Source organism: Vulpes lagopus, chromosome 7 (genome assembly GCF_018345385.1).
Source record: "Vulpes lagopus strain Blue_001 chromosome 7, ASM1834538v1, whole genome shotgun sequence".
In the NCBI taxonomy this organism is placed as follows: domain Eukaryota; kingdom Metazoa; phylum Chordata; class Mammalia; order Carnivora; family Canidae; genus Vulpes; species Vulpes lagopus.
The window spans coordinates 65818282-65839838 of record NC_054830.1 but is presented as its reverse complement, the minus strand read 5'-3'; the positions used below and the strand labels follow the sequence as shown (position 1 = coordinate 65839838).

The 21557-nt window shown below is 39.5% G+C and overlaps 1 protein-coding gene and 1 pseudogene across 1 annotated transcript in view; one reads left to right on the top strand and one right to left on the bottom strand.

Annotated features, from left to right (window-relative positions):
• HSDL2 (hydroxysteroid dehydrogenase like 2) overlaps window positions 1-19764 on the top strand; it is a 64647-nt gene extending 44883 nt beyond the window's left edge. The window contains exons 9-11 of the mRNA XM_041762247.1: window positions 3280-3429; window positions 7557-7685; window positions 19014-19764. Of these exons, the coding sequence (XP_041618181.1) occupies window positions 3280-3429; window positions 7557-7685; window positions 19014-19126 (392 nt within the window). The 3' untranslated portion in view covers window positions 19127-19764. The remainder of the gene's footprint in view (window positions 1-3279; window positions 3430-7556; window positions 7686-19013) is intronic.
• LOC121495016 lies at window positions 3526-5653 on the bottom strand (annotated as a pseudogene).
• Window positions 19765-21557: the final 1793 nt, after the last annotated feature.

Below are 21557 nucleotides of genomic sequence, written 5' to 3'. Positions count from 1 at the left end.
ATTTCCAGATTGGGAGCTATCTCTAGAGCTAGTACAATCAAATGACAGAGGTGCATGGATTGCTTTTGGCTCCACTCCCTGTCCATCTGGTGGAATTCCCTTCCAAAGCTGTAGCTTCTGTTGTAGTACCTGTTAGGCATATAGCTGGTGCCAGTGTGCAGGATTGACATGGGACTTTCTTTTACCTCCTACTATTTCCTGCATGCCCTGCTCCCAAGGTTCTTCCTCTCCCCATTTTTATCAGTAACCCTTTGGGACTTGTACTCCCTAGGATGAATCACTTCAAGGCTCCCCCTACTGTCTGCTCCTCTGATATTTGGGAACTACAAGCTTTGAAATTGGATTTGAAAGATGGAGGTGGGGACACCTGAGTGACTCAGTGGTTGAGCGTCTGCCTTTGGCTCAGGTGTAATCCCAGGACCCGGGACCGGGTCCCACATGGGGCTCCCTGCAGGGAGCCTCCTTCTCTCTCCCTCTGCCTGTGTCTCTGCCTCTCTATCTCTCATGAATAAATAAATAAAATCTTAAAAAAATAAAAAGAAGAAAGATGGAGGCGTTCTTAAAAGGCTGCATTATAGAACAGCTAGTCTTCTAGCTGATACAAGCCCAGAGTCTGGTCCAGAGGTTTAAAAATATGGAAAGCTATCTTCTTTGTTTAGGTGAGTAGAGCAATTCTTTCTCTGAGCTCTTTCATGAAGCAAAGCACAGGCAGTCCTATGTTGTTAGGCTGGCTCTGTCTACTTTAGAGTTATTGAACATTTCTTCCTAGATTCTGACAGTAGATTGTAAGTCTAAGTGATATTTAGTATTTTGTTCACATGTTTATATTTAAGTGTAAAGTTAGGAGAGGGTATGACAGCGGCTGCTTTTTTTTTTTTTTTTTTTGGTTACTGAAATGCTCTTTCTCATTAAAGCTTACATATTTGTACCTTTCAAGAAAATTACTTTTTTAATATTGTATTTATTTATTCATGAAAAACACAGAGAGATAAGCAGAGACATGGGCAGAGGGAGAAGCAGGCTCCTTGCAGGGAGCCTGATGCAAGACTAGATCCCCAGACCCTGGGATCAAACCCTGAGCCAAAGGCAGACACTCAACTGCTGAGCCACCCAGGTGTCCCACTACTGACTTGTTTTGTTTTGTGGTTTGTTTGTTTGTTTGTTTGTTTTGGTCTCCTGTAGTTTTATTCTCTTGTGCAAAGTCATTATGCCATGTCTTAATATTCCCAATGATAAATTATGCAATTTACATAAAAGAAACCTTACACTAAAGTTTTTGCTGCAATCTCTTTGGCACCACAGGCTCCTGGGGGACTTATTGGTAACCTTTTATTTTTATTTATTTATTTATTTTTATTTATTTATGATAGTCAGAGAGAGAGAGAGAGAGGCAGAGACACAGGCAGAGGGAGAAGCAGGCTCCATGCACCGGGAGCCCGACATGGGATTCGATCCTAGGTCTCCAGGATCGTGCCCTGGGCCAAAGGCAGGCGCCAAACCGTTGCGCCACCCAGGGATCCCCTGATAACCTTTTAAAAAGTTTACTGAGTATAGTTTACACAGAATATTACATTAGTTTTAGGTGTACACATGGTGATTTGACACCTCTATACATTATGCTATGTTCACCACGAGTAGCTACCACATGTCATCATACAGTGTTATTACAATACCACTGACTATATTCCCTGTGTCATACCTTTTATTTTTTTTATGTTGTACCTTTTATCCCTGTGACTTAATCATTCCATAACTGAAAGCCTATACCTCTCACTCTCCTTTACCCTTTCTACCATCCAATTCTTCTGATAACGTTTTGAGCTGTATACTTACGGTCATCATTTACACATATTGTCCCATCAATAAAAAGCAATGCCATGCCAAAGGCAGGGCAGTTGGAGTTGTTTACCCTGGGTGTAGGCAGTAAAGGGGTACATTATCTGTATGAATTTTAAAATAATAAACTGACTGCAAGTTTTTTAAAAAGTGTGTTTCTTCTTTGCTCCGTTGGATCTTGAGGATTTCATCTTTAAGATCTGTTTGGATTTTACCTTGTAAGTAGATAAGGATTTTATCGTTGTTTTTGTTTGTCTCTGGAATCATCATAATGGAAGGTAATTTATACCCAGCAAATCTAGGATACTTTTATATTGCTTCTGTTGTATGATGGAGTATCTTTATGCTATCAATTAGATTTTGTTTAATAACCTTTGATGAGTTACATTGGACAATATGGCTGGGTGTAATTTGAGTTGGAAAGTAAATGGAGATTTAAATTTTAGCCTAAAGCACATATTGGCCTTGGAGTTAATTTAATTAATGAATTGTTCTCACTTGTTTCTGGGGGCAACTGCCAAACTACCCACAAGTGATTCCCGGAGGATAAATATGAAAGGAACAGAGGTTGATAGTGAGAGACAGCTTCATGCTCTGGGAATTGTCTTATGGACTGTAGTTCCCCTGGCTCATTATATGCTGGATGGTTATGGCCAGTGGGTTAAGTGGATAACCTCCATTCCCCTGGCCTTCTGTTTCTAGACGGAGGGAGCAGGGAGGGGGCTTTCATGAGGCTGATAGCCTGACCTCCCTTTTCATCTGGTGGGAGGGACACCAATCTGATGAAACTGGAAGAGGAAACGACTTTCTATGGTTTAGAGCCCTGTGAAGGTTTTCTGAGAAGGTTGTCCCTGGTTTTCACACAATCTTTATTATCAGAGGCATTTCTAAGCCCTGATGGGAGGAGGCAAATTCAATCCAGGAATGAAAGAACTAAGTTCAATATAGAGGCAAAGTTATTAGGAAGTCACTTGGCTATTGATTCAAGCTATAATCTCCATTTCAGCTCCACTGATTTCATGGTTTATATTCTGATTTTGACTCTAGTGTCTTCTTTTCTCATTTGGTTTTAGAACTCGGTGGGAGTGACAGAGGAATAACTAATTATTACTCCTAAAAGTCTGTTTAAGCCTGTTTTTAAAAAAAAAAAAAAAAAAAAGCCACTATAGTTTAGTAGTGGTTTGGGTTTTTTTTTTAACCTAATCTGACAGTAAGCCTTTTATTTGAAGTGTATAAACCATTTACATGTATAATCATAACTGATGTGTTTGGATGTTATCCTATTAATTTGACTTATGCTTTTTGATGTCACCAAATGTATTTAAGGTCATTTTTGTCAAACAAGTCTCATTGGTGGCAAGTCTTTTCTGTTAATTAATTAGTTCTGTGTATAGCCTTACACTGCGTAGGCTTTCAAGCCGTTATAACAATAATATTTTACAGATGTTATTCCGGAATTGAAAGAAGAAAAGCCACAGCCACCACCAAAACAACGTTCTGGAGCTGTGGAAGAAACATTTAGAATTGTTAAGGACTCTCTTAGTGATGATGTTGTTAAAGCCACTCAAGCAGTTTATCAGTTTGAACTCTCAGGTAAGGATGGTATTTGCTAATTTGATGCTTTTATGAAACAGAGTAGGCTATTTCCCTTGGAAGAAAATCAGCCTCTAGTAGCAATCACCTTGATAGTTGGATGTATCCAGAACCCTTAACCCTAGAATGTAGACATTCAAGAATAGCAAATAACTGCTGATTTGTATTCTTGAGTACATCTGGACACATGTAATATAAAATCTCATTACATAGACTTCCAGGTTTTTTTTGTTGTTGTTGTTGTTTTGTTTGTTTTTGTTTTTCGGAGTTTTATACCTTTATTTGACAATCAGCGATTAGTTCTCATCCACATTAACAGTCTGTAGATTTTTGAAAGTGGTGACACTTTCAAGTGTCAAAACCAAGTGGTTTTGAAACCAGCGTGTAGAGCTTGTTTGGTGAATCTTCATCCTCGTTACGTTTTCTGGACAACCACACACGGATACGGTATGGAACATTCCTTATTCCTTTGGCCCAGACAGCTTTGTTGAGCCTGGTGTCAATGCTCACATCTGGAGTTCCCATCTCCTTCATGGCAAATTTCCGGATCTCTTTGAGTGCCCGAGGGGCACGCTTCTTGAAACCCACTCCATGGATACGTTTGTGAATGTCGATGGTGTATTCTCTGGTCACTACCTCGTTGATGGCAGAACGGCCCTTCTTCTTCTCGCCACCCTTCTTTGCGGGAGCCATTCTGCCGGGCCCTAGTTGGAAAGGAAGAGGCTTCCAGTGTTAAATAAATTCTTGGCATAAGTAGGTGAGAGGAAATGCTATGTAGGAGGGCATATGGATCATGACAGGCAGTGTAATACAGTAATGTATCATCATCCACAGCACCTTGCCCTTTTTATCTTTGAAATTATTCAAGTCTGTCTGCACGTAGGCAGTGTTTTCAAACCCCTCAATATTTTTTTTCTCAACATTTTTCTTCTCAGCATTTTTCTTCTCAACTCATATTAATGACAGTTTTAAGAATGAACTACTTCAGTCCCATTGAATGCAAACTTTGACATTATCAGTTCTTTTATCCTTTGTCTCCACTGTTTCCCCTCTCCTTCCTTTTTTCACCTTAGAGCCCATGGTCCATTGCTTTAACCACTCTCTTACCTGTATCCTAAATTTCCTGGACCTTTTGTACTTATGTCACCACCTGTCAGAAGCCTCATCTTGGTTGAATCACACTATCTGGCTGCCCTGCAGTTGCATCCAGGCTGCTCAGTCCTCCTGGGAAAATGGAAAAAACCAGTCACACCACCCAGAGGATCTGTAGCAGTAGAAATTCATCATCACCCTTCTTCAGCTGGAATCTCAGTGGTACCTCAGAATTCTGTATTTCTGTGGTCAGCTTACTGCATTTTCCACAGTGACTATTTTAAAGCTTCTCAGTGTTGCACAAATCTCCCATCTCTCCCGTCACCACTTTCCTACCGGTTTCAGCAGATAACCCCACCTCTTCTTTCACAGTGATCATAGAAACTTGTAGACAAAGTGCTTTAGCTTCCCGTCATCTGATACCAAATCAGCCATTATGAGTATCATTCTTTCTTCCTTCCCAGTAGAACAAAGCTCAGCTCTAGATTTATGCATCTCATGCTTTATTGTTTGTACTGATCATCTGGGATCATGCTAAAATGCATAATCTGATTCAGCATGTCTCAGGGTCTGAATTCTGCATTTCTGACAGGTCTGCAGTCCACAGATCTCACTTAGAGTGGCAAAGTCCTAGATCTCATTTCCTGTGGCCTCCTCAGGGACTTTTTGCTTTTAATTATGCCCTTTATCTCACCTGCACATCCTACCTCCCCAGTGATATTTTAACATTCTCAAAGTCTATTCCATCTTTAAAACAAAACACAATGCCCCTAACCCAGCTTCTACCCCCACCATTCTTCTCCCTTTTAAAAAAAGCCAAACTTCTTTTCTTTTCTTTTCTTTTTTTAAAGATTTTTTATTTATTTATTCATGAGAGAGACACAGAGTGAGAGAGACAGAGACACAGGGAGAGGGAGAAGCAGCCTCCATGCAGGGAGCCTGACATGGAACTCGATCCCAGGACTCCAGGATCAGGCTCTGGACTGAAGGCAGCACTAAGCCGCTGAGCCACCTGGGCTGCCCAGAGCCAAACATGTTTTCATCTACAGTTCACTCTCCTCTCATACCGTATTTCTCCATTCTGCTGAATTTGCTGTCACCAAGGTCCTCAGTGACCTATACCATCAGTGGGCCTTTGTCATTACCTTGTCACCTCTCTACAGCATTTGAAGCTGTTGACTGTGCTTGCCTTCTGGGAGAGCTCCCTTCCTTGGCTTCCCTGACAGCAGCTCTCCTTGCTTTCCTCCTCTGTCTGAAATCATCCTTGTCAGTTACAGACTTGCCCTAGGAAACCTCAAATCACTCACCTGGCTTAAGTGGCCATAGGAAATGATTACTTATATATTTTTTTAAGGCTTTATTTATTTATTCATGAGAGACAGAGAGAGGTAGAGACCTAGGCAGAGGGAGAAGCAGGCTCCTCGCAGGGAGCCCAATGCGGTACTCAATCCCAGGACCCCAAGATCACTCCCTGAGCTGAAGGCAGATGCTCAACCGCTGAACTACCCAGGCATCCCTATGTATCTATATTTCTAGCCTAGTCAGACTTCATTTGACATTTTCACTTGGTTGTCACAAAGATGCCTCAATCTGAACATATCTAAAACAGTTCCCCATTCCCAGCACCTGCCTCAGACACTCCCTATTCAATCTGCTCTTCTTCAGTAGTCCTCTCAGTACAAAATACATCAGTACTTACCCAAAGCCAAAAACTAGCAAATCATTTTTATTATTTTATTTTCTTTTAAAGATTTTATTTATTTATTCATGAGAGAGACACAGAGAGAAAGAGGTAGAGACACAGGCAGAGAGAGAAGCAGGCTCCATGCAGGGAAGCCAATGGTGGGACTCGATCCTGGGACTCCAGGATCACGCCCTGGGCTGAAGGTGGCGCTAAACCGCTGAGCCACCCAGTCTGCCCGCAAATCATTTTTAATGCACTCTCTATACCTTTTCCTCAGCATATTCATTTACCCAGGCTTGGGTTTCTGCTTTGAAATTATCTCTCAGGGGCACCTGAGTGGCTCACATGGTTAAGTGTCTGCCTTTGGCTCAGGTCATGATCTCCAGGTTCTGTGATTGAGCCCCACATTGGGCTCCCTGCTCAGTGGAGGGTTTACCTCTCCCCTCTGCCTGTGCTCTCTCTGTCTCTCTGTCTCACTCAAATGAATAAACTCTTTAAAAAGAAAGAAAGGAAAACAAAACAGAAGAAAGAAATTATCTCTCAAGTACACCTACTTTTCCCTATTCTCACTGCTACAATCTTGATCCAGGCACACATCAAGTTCCCAAACTACCCCAGCATCATCCTAACCTGCCTTTTTGCATCCTCTCCAGTATATTCTCCACAGCTATTAGGGTGATCTATTTAAAATACTAACCTATACCATTCTCCTTCCGTGGCATATCCCTTAGGATGAAGTCAGTGAATCTTTCACATGGCCACTACCCCCTGCCTCTGGACTGCTTCATGAGCTCATCTCATGCCACTCTTCATTCTCTTTCTGCCTTCAGTCCTAAATCACTTTTTTTAGTTCTTCTCAAAATCTAGTAATTCTTATCTGATTTTTAAATCTCACCTTCCACTGGACTTGCCTGACTCCACCTTACCCTCCACTTCATTTTGTGTGAGAACCATGTTATTGCTGGACCTTCAGCTCCTAGCCCAGTGTCTGGCTTGTAAAAACTTGATAAATATCTACTGAATTTGATAGAGGCATGAGGTCTTAGCCTAGAAAAGAGCATTATTTAAAATTATTTTAACTGTAGCAGCTATTAAGTTTAAGAAGAACAGGGGGGCATTGGGGCGGCCCGGGTGGCCCAGCGGTTTAGCTCCTGCCTTGGGCCCAGGGCATGGTCCTGGAGTCCCGGGATTGAGTCCTGTGTCAGGCTCCCCACGTGGAGCCTGTTTTTCCCTCTGCCTGTGTCTCTGCCCCCCTCTCTCTGTGTGTGTCTCATGAATAAATAAAATCTTAAAAAAAAAAAAGAACAGGGCTTCTTTGGCTTTTTTTCCTATATCTTTGCATTTTGCATAGGTGAAGATGGTGGAACGTGGTTTCTTGATCTTAAAAGCAAAGGTGGGAATGTCGGATATGGAGAGCCCTCCAGTCAGGCGGATGTGGTGATGAGTATGTCTACTGATGATTTTGTAAAAATGTTTTCAGGTGAGTTTTCAATTTTATTAATTTACTGATTGTTCAAGAAAAATTTAGTTCTAACTTTATTTCTTTCCAGATAATCAAGACTTGTGTTTACAGCAGTAGAATCTAGCGGCTCTTGATGTTAAAGAGCACGTAGTCTTCAGAAGGTTGTTCTTACTGTTTGGTACCTGATCTTACGGTTCCCTCTCCTGCCCCTTCTACTTCAGCTAACAAGTGGGAAGTAGAAGTCAGGATTACCTTTTTGCAGGACTCAGAGACCCATAAGATAATGTTGGGAATAGAGAGGTAATTCAGAAGGACTCCTAGGTGGATTTATTTCTACTAGCTGGACTAAGATTGCCTTTCCAGTAGTACCTGGGACATAGGAGGTGCTGGACTCAGCTGCACCTCATTTACTGAGAGTAATGTCATGCTTTGATCTTGCTGCAACTGTAATGGGAAACAGGCCCTCTCCTGCGGCCCCGTGATGCTCCTTTCTGTGGAGTCTCTAGCCAAGAGAATTTTTGCATACTTTTCTATTCTGTCCATATACCTCTAACTGTGCTAGAGAATTTTAAGGGTAATTTTTTCTACTTTCTACTCTTAGAACACTACAAATGGTAATTGTGACATGCATTTATTAGAAATGACACTTTAAAGCATTATAATATTTTAAAAAGGTTCGCTTAATCTATAAATGCTATTCGTTCTTTGTTCCGTTTTAATTTTCATAAATTCAAGAAAACAGTGTGTACTCTGTGTCCTATAGATCTTGCTTTCCAGTTGTAATCCAGGATGTTAGTGGCCTATCTGAGCCAGTCTGTGTATGTTACTAATGATTGAAGTCTTCAACTTTTCCTTTTTTTTTTTTTTTAAAGATTTATTTATTTTAGAGTGAGAGTCCGTGAGTGGGGTGTAGGGGTAGAGGGACAGAATCTTCAACCAGACTCCCCACTGAGCGCAGAGCCCAAAACAGGTCTCCGTGTCACAGCCCATGAGATCATGACCTGAGCTGAAACCAAGAGCCGGATGCTTAACCGAATTAGCCACCCAAGCACCTGTTTTTGTTTTTTTTTTTTTTACAGTAGTATTAAATAATTCATGGTACAAAATCAGAAAGCATGCTTAAGAAATAGCAAAATAAAGATACTTCTCTTTTTTTTTTTTTTAAGATTCATTTATTTTCTAAGAGAATGAGCGCATGAGCAGCAGGAGGGACAGAGAGAATCTCTAGCAGACTCCACACTAAGTGCGGAACCTGACATAGGACTGTATCCCAGGACCCCGAGATCATGACCTGAGCTGAAATCAGGTCATGCCACCTAACTGACAAAGCCACCCAAGCACCCCTAATCAAGATAAAGATACTTCTTTATCACACTACCGAGATATCAACCATCACTTGATTTTGGTGTAGAGTCATATATATTTCTGCGAATATATATACATACACACATATGCTTATAAAAATAGGATTATAGCATTACTATTGTTTGGTAATCTTTTTCACACACATTATAACATCTTACAGTGTTAATAGTTAATCTTTCTAGTCATTTCTTTTTAAGATTTTATTTATTCCTATGACAGAGCACAAGCAGGGGGAGTGGTAGGCAGAAGGAAAGAGAGAAGCAGGCTCCCAGTTGAGCAGGGAGCCCAGCATGGGGTCTGATCCCAGGACCTGAGGTAAAGGCTGATGCTCAACTGACTGAGCCACCCAGACACCCTCTCTAGTCATTTTCAATATTGTCTTTAGTGTGTTAGTATTCCAACAACTCTGGCTTCATAAAACTTAAAGTGCTTTGGACATACTAGATGCTCAGTAAATGTTGGCAAATTCACATTTTATAAATAAGTAATATTTTGAATTTAAAGATCATTTAAAATAAAAATTGTCAATTTCTAAACTGACATAATAATTATAGCTAATATGCATTGTATGATTACTATGAGTTAATACTCCATGTAATGCTTTGAGAGGAAAAAAAATTTTAAGATTTATTTATTTATTCATGAGAGACACACAGAGAGAGAGGGGGGTAGAGACATAGACAGAGGGAGAAGCAGGCTCCTTGTAGGGAGCCCAATGCAGGACTTGATCCCGGATCCTGGGATCACGCCCTGAGTGGAGGCAGCCACTCAACCACTGAGCCACCCAGGCATCCCTATCTTTTCCATTTTAAAAAAATGGAGACTGAGGCATTGATAGATTAAGTAATTAACCCAAGGTCACATAGTGAAGAAATGTTGAAGCCAAAATTTGAGTCCAGGCTCTTAGGCTCTACTCTTTTAATCATTATGCTACTCTGCCATCTAAAGGTGAGTCAGATGACTTCTTTAATTTACATTTTATTTATGTAACATAAACCTATAATAATGGGCTTTCTATTTATGTCTTTCTGTGAATGTGCTCCTGGATTGATTAGGGGAAGTCAGATAAATGAGTAGCTAAAAGAAAAAAAGTATTCTTACAGCAACAGTGAGTGTGCATCTGCTTTTTATGTCCTTTTGTTCCTACTCTTTATCCCATCTGCTTTCCTTTGAAGGGGCACAATTTAAACCTTATATCCTAGTATGATTTCTCTCTTAAGAAACTATAGCCATTTCTGACCTAATTTCTATAATGGATACTTTATAAATATAAAAACTTTAAGCAACTAGTGATCATCTAAATCAAAATCTCCTTTTGGCCAGTAGAGGCCACTGTATGGTAAAGCATTATAATAGAAAGGAAATATATTGTGTAAGATTACCTGTTTAGGAACATAAAGACTCCTAACTCGGGGAAACGAGCTAGGGGTGGTGGAAGGGGAGGAGGGCGGGTGTTGGAGGGGAATGGGTGACGGGCACTGAGGTGGACACTTGACGGGATGAGCACTGGGTGTTTTTCTGTATGTTGGTAAATTGAACACCAATAAAAATTAATTAAAAAAAAAAAAAAGATTACCTGTTTAGGGATGCCTGTGGCTTAGTGATTGAGTGTCCACCTTTGGCTCAGGGTGTGATCCTGGGTTCCTGGGATCGAGTCCCACATTGGGCTCCCGGCATGGGGCCTGCTTCTCCGCTGCCTGTGTCTCTGCCTCTTTCTCTCTCATGAATTAAAAAAACAAAAAAGGTTACCTGTTTAATATATTGGGATCCCTGGGTGGCGCAGCGGTTTGGCACCTGCCTTTGGCCCGGGGCGCGATCCTGGAGACCCGGGATCGAATCCCACGTCGGGTTCCCGGTGCATGGAGCCTGCTTCTCCCTCTGCCTGTCTCTGCCTCTCTCTCTCTCTCTATGTGACTATCATGAATAAATAAATAAAAATCTTTAAAAAAGAAATGAAGAGATAAAATGCAGAGGATTTTTAAAAAAAAAAAAAGAGGAGAGATTATATATAGGTTATTGTGCTTACTAGCTATTTTTTAAACAATAATATTGAGGTATAATTTACATAGCATAAAATCTATCCAGTATAAGTATGCATGATTTATATATATAGTTGTACAGCCATCACTTACAGTGCATTTCTGTCACCCCAGAAAATTCTCTCATGTCTCTTTGTAATCATTCCCCATTTTTAACCCTTGGCTAACCAAACACTATTTTGTTTCCTGTCTCTATAGATTTCTCGTTATGTAAATGAAATCAAGCAGTATATAGTCCTTTGTATCTGGCTCCTTTCACTTACCATAAGGCTTTGAGATTCATCCATTCATGTTGTAGCATGTATTAATAGTTCATTTCCTTTTTATTGCTGAATAATATTCTGTATGGGTATACTACATATTATTTATCCACTCACCAGCTGGTGGACATTTGCATTATTTCAGGTTTTTGGCTGTTATGAATAATGCTGCTTTGAGTATTGTCATAGGTGTATTTGGGTGGATGTATATTTTCATTTCTCTCAGATTCCTAAGAGTGGAATTGGTGGGTCATATGGTGAGATATATATATCTTATATATACCATATGTATATATACCATATGTGTATTGTATATATACACATACACCATATATTTGGAGAAACTACCAAACCATTTGCTAAAGTGGCTGTACTGATTTTACATTCTCATTAGTAATATATGAAGGTTTTAATTTCTCCAGATTCTCACCAAAACTTATTAGTGTTTTTTTTTACAGCTTTATTGACATATAGAACAGAATGACATATAAAACAATGATTTGATTCATGTATATACATTGTTAAATGCATAATGTTAATCAAGCTAATGTGTCAATGAATTAATACATTTATCCTACATAGTTACCTTTTTTATTTTTGTAGTGAGAACATTTTAAGATCTACTCCTAGCAAATTTCAAATATACAATACAGTATTATTAAATATAGTCATCATTCTGTACATTATATCCCCAGGAATTATTCATCTTCTAACTGAAAGTTTATACCCTTTGACCAACGTCTCATTTCTCTCTCCTAACCCATGGCAGCCACCATTTTACTCTCTGCTTCTGGATTCCACTATAAGTGAGATCACACATCTTTGTCTTTCTGCGTTCATCCATATTATCACAAATGGCAGGCAGCGTGTTTGATGTTATAACCATTCTAGTGAGTGTGTGGTGGTATCTCATTGTGACTTCCGTTTGTATTTCCTTAATGTTGAGCATCTTCCCATGTGTTTAATAGCTATTTGCATTTGATGAACTATTCATAACTTTTGCTTGTCTTTAAATTGACTTATTCTTTTATTATTAAATTGCAAGATTCTTTATAAATTCTAGGTGCATGTGATTTGCAAATATTTTCTCTCAGTCTGTCACTTCTCTTTTCATTTTCTTAATGGTGTCTTTTGAGTTAACAAAAGTTTTTTAGATTTGATAAAGTCAAATCCATCAGTTCTTTCTTTTATAGTTTGTGCTTTTTCCCCTAAGTATTTCATTCTTCTTTATGCTATTGTGAATGGAATTATTGTCCTTAATTTTATTTTTGAATTATCTGTTCCTAGTATACATAAATACAATTAGTTTTTGTGTATTGATTTTATATCCTGCAAAAAACCAGTGAAGCCATTTGAGCTTGGGATTTTTTGTGGGAAAAATGTTAAATTATTAATTCAACTTATTATGTGTAACAATAGCTTTTATTTTTAACAGCTTTATTGAGGAATAATTCACATACCCTGCAATTCATCCATTTAAAGGGTACAGTTAAATAGTTGTTAGCATATTCACAGATATTTGCAACCAGCACCACAGTAGCTTTTAGAATGTTTTCATCACCTCAAAAAGAAACTCCATACCCATTAGCTGTTAACCCCATATCTCCCATCTGCATTCAGCTCTGAGCAACCACTGATCTACTTTTTGTGTCTAGATTTCCCTACTCTGGACTTTAATATGAACAGAATAGTATAATACGCGATTTTTTGTGACTAGCTTCTTTTGGCAAGTTTTTTTCTTTTAGCGTGTTTTGAAGTTTCATTATTTATTATTTATTTATTTATTTATTTATTTATTTATTTATTTTAAGATTTTATTTATTTGAGAGAGAGACACACACACAGAGAGCCAGCACAAGAGGGACACAGAGAGGGGCGGAGAGAGAGGGAGAAGCAGACTCTCGCTGAGCAAGGAGCCCGACACAGGGCTTGATCCCAGGACCCTGAGATCATGACCTGGGCCAAAGGCAGACGCTTAACCGACTGAACCACCCAGGCGCTCCAGGGGAGAATCTTAAGCAGACTCCATGCCCAGGCAGACCCTGACTTGGGAATCAATCTTAAAACCCTGAAGATCATGACCTGGAGTCAAAATCAAGAGTCAGACACTTAACCAACTGAAACACCCAGGCACCCCAGAGGGTTGGTTTTTTTTTTTTTTTTAAGGTTTATTTATTTATTTTAGAAAAAGAATGTAGTGGAGAGGGGCAGAGGCAGAAGGGGAAAGAAACTCAAGCAGACTCCACTGAGCATGGAGCCCAATGTGGGGCTTGATCTCATAACCCCAAGATCACAACCGGAGCTGACACCAAGAGTTGGACGCTTAACTGACTTCACCACCTAGGTGTCCCTGTTTTTATTTTTTTAAGGTTTTATTTTTTAAGTAATCTGAATATCCAGTGTGGGGCTCAAACTTATAACCTTGATATCAGAAATCACATGCTCATGCTCTTCTGATTGAACCAGCCTGGTGCCCCTTTTTTTGAGAGTTTTTAGATTTAGCTCACGTATTTAGGCCTCTGACCCATTTTAAGCTAATATTTGTGTATGGTATGAAGTAGAAGCCCAACGTAATTTGTTTGTCTATGGATATCAGTTATCCCAGCACCATTTGTTAAATAGATTATTCTTTTCCCATTGAATGGTCTTGTCAACCTTGTTAAAGATCAGTTGACCATAGATGTTTGGGTTTGTTAAACCCATAAATAAACAGGTAAAGTTAATATAGAATTACCACATGACCAAGCATTTCCACTCCTATATTCAAAAGAAAATAGATACTCAAATATGTGTATATACATGCTCATAGCAGCACTATTCACAGTAGCCAAAAGGTAGAAACAACCCAGATGTCCATCAACAAATGGATAAACAAATTGTGTGTGTGTGTAATGAAATATTATTCAGCCATAGAAAGAAATGAGGTACTGATTCATCATATAATGTGGATGAACCTGGAAAACTTAATGAGTGAAAGGAGTCAGACCCAAAAGATGCCATATTGTATGAATCCTTTCATATGAAACACTAGAATAGTAAATCCATAGACACAGAAAGCGGTTGGTAGTAGCCAGGGCCTAGAAGGAAGGGGAATTGTTAATGCATCATGGGTACAGGGTTTCCTTTTAGCAGGGATGGAAATATTTTGGGACTAGATAGAGGTGATAGTTGTATGACATTGTGACTCCACTTAAGTGCTACTGAATTGTTCACTTTATTTTTTTTTAAGATTTATTTATTTATTTATTCATGATAGACATAGAGAGAGAGAGAGAGAGGCAGAGACACAGGCAGAGGAAGAAGCAGGCTCCATGCCGGGAACCCAACGCGGAACTCGATCCCGGGTCTCCAGGATCGTGCCCTGGGCCAAAGGCAGGCACCAAACCACTGAGCCACCCAGGGATCCCCAATTGTTCACTTTAAAATGGTTAATTTTATGTCATAAATTTCCCTTCATATTTTAGAGTACATATTTTTATTTTATTGAAAAAAATTTTAAGTAATCTCTATACCCAACGTGGAGTTCGAAATCTCGACCCCAAGATCAAGAGTTACACACTCCACTGACTGAGCCAGCCAATTGTTCAGAGTATATATTTTTTTTAAATGTCCTTTGGTCTTTCCCACTTCCACTTCACAGAGGTGTGAAGTCCTTCAGGTCCTTCAGGTCTTTTTGGTATTTCTTTCATTATTTAACTCCACATTTTCCAATGTGATCACATTTCTCAATGTTAGATGTTTACTTACACTGTTTTGTTTAGATTCACTAAAGACTGATAGATAAGATTTAAGTTCTCTTATATAGCACCTTGATTTTACTTTACTTACCCCTTTCCCATCCTTCCAGTATAATTATATCACCTTTTTTTTTTAAGATTTTATTTATTCATGAGAGACACACAGAAGAGAGAGGCAGAGACACAGGCAGAGGGAGAAGCAGGCTCCCTGCAGGGAACCTGACGTGAGACTCGATCCCGGGACCCTGGGATCGCGACCTGAGCCAAAGGCAGACACTCAACCACTGAGCCATCCAGGCGCCCCATCACAGACTCCATGCCCAGGCAGACCCATCACCATTTTGTTTAAATCAATACTCTATGTTTAAATAATCATGATTCTGCTGTAGTTTTACCACTGAGTCAAATAGTAGACTATTACTAGGTTTTCTCTCAGAGAACTTTTCTTTTTCCTGGATATAAATAAATGTCCTATGCCCCCCCCCCCCGCCCCACCTCCGCTAAAATAGGTACAAAGAAACCAAGGAAAATCTTCCCATACTCTTCCCACAATTTTTTGATACAATCTTCCACTCTGCCAAATGTGTCAGATTACTTGTCAATCTACTTTTTTTCCTGGAGCTCTTTGTCTTGTTATAATAGATAAGCTTATTAAGCTTGCTATGCAGCTGTGATCCTAGAAATTTTTAACTCTCTCTATGCTGAGTCTCTTAGTTCTTGTATCCCGTGTTCATTCTTGGTTTATTCTCTTTTGGTGGCACACATTCTCTCACATTCTTTAGTAGCTTCATGAGAAAGGATACATAAAAGGTTGTATAAAACTGTATTCAACCAACACATTGTTTGGCTGGGTAGAGATTTCTAGGTTGAAAGTTACTGTTCTTCAGAATTGTGGAGCCAAGGGATGCCTGGGTGGCTTTGTTGGTTAAGTGTCCGATTCTTGATTTCGGCTCAGTTCACAATCTCAGGATTGTGGGATCAAGCCCCTTTCCCTGTTCACATGCGTGTGTGCGCTCTCGCTCTCTCTCTCTCTCAAACAAATAAATAGAATCTTTAAAAAAAAATCGTGAAGTCATTGCTCCATCTTCTAAAATTACTATTGAGATTTTGATACTATTGTTTTTCTTAATCCAAAAGCTTTAGAATCAGAATGTTCCCTTTCTCTATAGTGGTGTGAATTTTCACAATGATGCAAGGTAGTGTGGTCTTTTTTTTCTTTCATTTTCCTGGGTACTTGACGGGTTCCTTGGGAATACATCCTATATTATTTCTTTGAAAGTTCTCTTAGTTCTCACTTTCTGGAGAAAACATTCAACCTTTGATTCAGTCTTTGATCACCTCTTTCTGCTATTGCATATCTCTCTATATTAAACTTTTTTACTTTTTGAGAGATTGATTCACCTTATTTTTACCTTTTTTTTTTTTTTTTAATAGTAAGGAGAAACTTTATTTGAAAAGGGTATTATGGGGCAGGCCCCGGTGGCTCAGTGCTTTAGCCCCACCTTCAGCCCAAGGCGTGATCCTGGAGACCTGGGATCAAGTCCCATGTCAGGCTCCCTGCATGGAGCCTGCTTCTCCCTCTGCCTGTGTCTCTTCCCCCCCCCCCAAATAGATAGAAGATAGATAGATGATAGATAGATAGATAGATAGATAGATAGATAGATAGATGATAGATATTTCTGGACGGTGGTATATAGAGAAAGACTTTTGCAGTAGTGGGAGAGGGGCAGTAGCAATAGAGAAGATTGATTTTTGTGACCTGAAGATCTACAAGTGACTCTTTCCTATTGTATTTTAATATTATCTCTCAAATTTTTAATTTCCAGGAGTTCACTGTTGTGGTCATTGTTTCTTCTCTTACCTGCCCCTTTCCCACTCACTGGATCCCATTCCATTCCCCTTCTCCTACAACTTTTCTCCCTTCCTGTCGTTTCCTTGCCCCTGCCCCTTTAAGTCTTCTCTGTTTCTCCCTCTTCCCTGTGCTTCTGTTCTTCCTTCTTTCTCTAGCATTCTGTTCTTGATACATTGCTTTTCTGTCTTCTCTTATCGATAAGGACATGAACTATGGAATTCTTTTTTTTTTTTCCATTCACTTTGTTTTAGCGTTCTTCAGTACCTGCATTTGTTTCCTCCAAATAGCTTTTATGCTTTTGGTTTTTTTTTGTCTCCATTTAATGTGCATTCGTCTTTATAGGGAAGGCTCCATAAAGCTGGTGGAAGCTGTGTATGTGTGAGTAGGGCTTAGGGTTTGTGGACAGGTGGGTTTCACTGTAGGGTGAAGGACAGAATGCCAGTTTTCCAGCAAAAGGGCACCCAGATGTCAGTGTTTTATCCATTTCTGGAGGAGCTATTCTGTTCCTTTAAAGAACAAAGATTTTCCAGTATCTTCTATGTAAATGAAAATTATCCCTTAATTTATTATTTGTAAACTTGGGTATTAATATCACATTTCCATGAAATAATGTGCAGCTCAGTTTATGCGTTAAAGAATTGGGCTTGATTCTTTCTATCCCTAAGCAATCTATAATGCTTTGTTACAACTCCTACATAGAATAATTTAAAAGTGTTTAATATCTCAACATATATAAATATGTTAACCCACACTTTTTTTTTTTCCTGTGTGGCTGGGTAGAAGATTACTAATGTACCAGACAAATATTGTGCGTGCTGGAGATATGATCTGTCTATAAATTGGCATCATATAGCTCAGAAAACTATAAATATGAATTAAGGGCACCTGAGTGGCTCAGCTGGTTAAGTGTCCCACTCTTGATTTTGTCTCAGGTCATGATCTCAGGGTTATGGGATCAAGCCCTCTATTGGGCTCCAGCTCCATGACCAGCACAGAGTTTGCTGGAAACTCTTTCCTTCTCCTTTACCCTCTGTCCCTTCCCCCACTCACATGTGTGCTCTCTCTAAAATAAATAAATAAAATCTTTTTTAAAAAAGGGGGAGGGCAGCCCCCGTGGCTTAGTGGTTTAGCACCGCCTTCAGCCCAGGGCGTGATCCTGGAGACCCGGGATCAAGTCCCACATTGGGCTCCCCCTACAGAGTCTGCTTCTCCCTCTGCTTGTGTATCTGCCTCTCTCTCTCTCTCTCTGTCTCTAATAAATAAATAAAATCTTAAAAAAAAAAAAAAAAGATTCAGACACACGAATCTTTGAATTGCAGCATGGCCATATATAAGCTGTGTGACATTGGGCAAGTCAGAATCCTGTCTGAGCCTCGGTTTCCTCATTAATTCCACCATGTGCCAGACCCTGTACTAGCACTAGAATAGGAGTAGCAAATAAAGTTTCCTCCTTCCATGGAGCTTCTTTTATGTTTTATTAACTGCAATTCTGTTTTAATACTCATATTTTATATCCTGGCATTTCTGTGGTTAAAATGCTGCTAACACATACTTTTGTCCATACACTATGTTTTTTAACTCTTTGAGGAACCTCCACACAGTTTTCCAGAGTGGCTGCACCATTTCACACTGTTTTTAATGATAATTTCTTAAGAATATTATATGCATTTACACCTTTTGATTTTTTTAATCTAAACCTGAAATGTTAGAAGTTTAATGAACTATAACAGATTGAAAAAATTAAGATAGTATTTGTTTACTATAATTCATCCAAGGGCCATGTATCCTTTATTTTTTTTCCCATGTATCCTTTAATGTGCTATAACTAGTATATGAATGTCCCATTTTCAGCTCTCTGGTATAATCTTTTGCTGATTGTTGTTTTTACATTATCTAGTATTATAAGATATTGTTAACATCTAAGTCTAGGAATTGGGATTCCCAAGTTACTGATAAAAAAATGGAATAGAAATTTGTGTGCTACAGAGGTTTATAAAACTCAAGGAAATTCTTTTTATAATGCATCTTCTTGAAGTGGTATTTCCGAAAGGACATTAATGGATGCTTCTCCTTCCCTCATTTTCTCATTTTAGGAAAACTAAAACCAACAATGGCATTCATGTCAGGAAAATTGAAGATTAAAGGAAACATGGCCCTAGCAATCAAATTGGAGAAGCTAATGAATCAGATGAATGCCAGGCTGTGAAGGAAAAAGAAAAAAAAAATGTCGATCACTAAGCTCAAAAAATAAAAGGACTCAACAGTTAAAATCTTTTTGTTTTCTTTCCTCTCGTAAGGATATGCATGTTGGTTTTGGGAAAAAAATACAATTTTTGTATCTGTAAGACTTGAAATTGTAATTAAAACAGCTAATTAATCAAACACAAGCTTCATTAAGTGGAATTCTAAGACAGTCTGCCTATCGTATTTTGTGAGTTTTGCTCTCTGAGCATAGATTTCATTCATTGTGGGAAAGGTATGATGAGCAATATATCAGGTTCAAGCAGTAAAATTAGCTCTTTTCAACACTTCGCATATAAAATGAGGTCAACCAGTTTTAATTTTTCTGTTTGGGATTATATGCTAGTGAAATCTTAAATGGTATTTTAGAGTTTTATATAGTTTTAAAAAAAGATCTTCTACAATGCATTGTCAATCACATAAACGACTTAATAAATACTGTTTGTGAAGACTAATGAAACAAAAACTTTTTCATTCTAACGAGCTTTACAAGTATGTTACCTATAGTAAAAATGTTATTAATGTAATTCAGCTAATTACAGTATGTATTGTCATATTAAAGTGTGTAAAAATATCCTAAAATAAAATAACTTCTCCCCAGAAGTATGCACTTGGTCACAGTGTTTGTTTATTTTTTTTTAAAGATTTTATTTATTTACTCATGAGGGACAGGGAGAAGGAGAAGCAGGCTCCATGCAGGGAGCCCCGCGTGGGACTCCATCCCAGGTCTCCAGGATCGCCGCCTGGACAGAAAGGGGCGCTAAACCGCTGAGCCACCCGGGCTGCCTGGTCACAGTGTTTAAAAAAAGAGAACATCAGGGGAATCCCTGGGTGGCTCAGCGACTTAGCGCCTGCTTCAGGCCCAGGGCATGATCCTGGATTCCTGAGATCGAGCCCCATGTCAGGCTCCCTGCATGGATCCTGCTTCTCCCTCTGCCTATATCTCTGCCTCTCTCTCTCTCTCTCATAAATAAATAAAATCTTTTGTTTTTAAAGAACATCAGAATAGATGGTTGTTAAGCACTGAATTGTACACCTCCCAAACTCATTTGATGAAATCCTAACACCCCCCCTCCCCAGACTTTCCTTATTTAGAGATAAGGCCTTGAAAGAAGTGGTTAAGTTAGAATGAGGCTTTTAGGGTGTGCTCTAATCCAGTCTGACTGGGATCCTTCTAAGGAGGAAATTTGGAGATAAAACACAAGGGATGCACACACAAAGGAATGACCATGTGAGAACCAGTGGGGAGGCAGTCCATCTGGAAAGCAAGGAGAGAGGCCTCAGAAGAAACCAAATCTACCAAGACTCCTCTTCTCCAGAACTGGAAGATTTCTGTTGGTTTAGCCACTCAATCTGTATGGTATTTTGTTTTAGCAGCCGCAGCAAACTCATGCAATGGTTTGTCTTCTTACGCTAAAGTTTAAAAAAAGTCATTTCCTTTCATTTTAATGTTAAAAATACTTGCTCACAGGACACCTGGGTGGCTCAGTGGTTGAGCGTCTGCCTTCAGCTCAGGTCGTGATCCCAGGGTCCTGGGATCGAGTCCTGAATGGAGGTCCCTGCATGGAGCCTGCTTCTCCCTCTGCCTGTGTCTGCCTCTCTCTCTGTGTCTCTCATGAATAAATAAAGTCTTAAAAAAAAAACTTGCTCATTGTAATTCCTTTACTTCTCATCTTCCATTCTCTAATATTACTGCACTTAATTCTGACATTTCCTAGAATCATAATATTAGAACATTTAATGTCTGTTTTACAAATGAAACAGGATCAGAGAATGGGAAAAGACTAGCCCAAGGCCAAAATTAATAAAATCCCTATCCAACAAAAACCTCCCAGGATGTTAGCCTTGAATAGAACCCATAAAGACATTACCTCTCCATCCAAGAAGCCCAGATGGATTGCTTTTGGGGTGGCAGCCTTACAACTCCTTTTGCAGCTGCCAGTCACTTCTAGCTCTGTGAAGATCCTGGTCAGGTGTTGCCAGCAGGCTTGTTTTCTACTGAAGTTTATTAAAGCTCTCTCTCTCTCTCTCTTTAAGATTTTATTTATTCATGAGAAAGAGAGACACAGGCAGAGAAGCAGGCTCCATGCCAGGAGCCGATGCAGAACTTGAACCCAGGACCCAGGGATTACACCCTGGGCCGAAGGCAGGTGGTAAACTGCTGAGCCACCCAGGGATCCCCAGAGCTTCTCTCTTTTCTCTGTATTCTCCAAATGGTCTCAAAGCTTTAGGAAAATAAACTATTACGAGACAGGAATTATGGGTTCTAGTAACTAAAACGAACTTGCTGGGGTACCTGGGTGGCTCAAGGGTTGAGTGTCTGCCTTTGGCTCAGGTCTTGATTCTGGGGTCCTGGGATCAAGTCCTGCATCAGGTTCTCTGCAGGGATCCGGCAT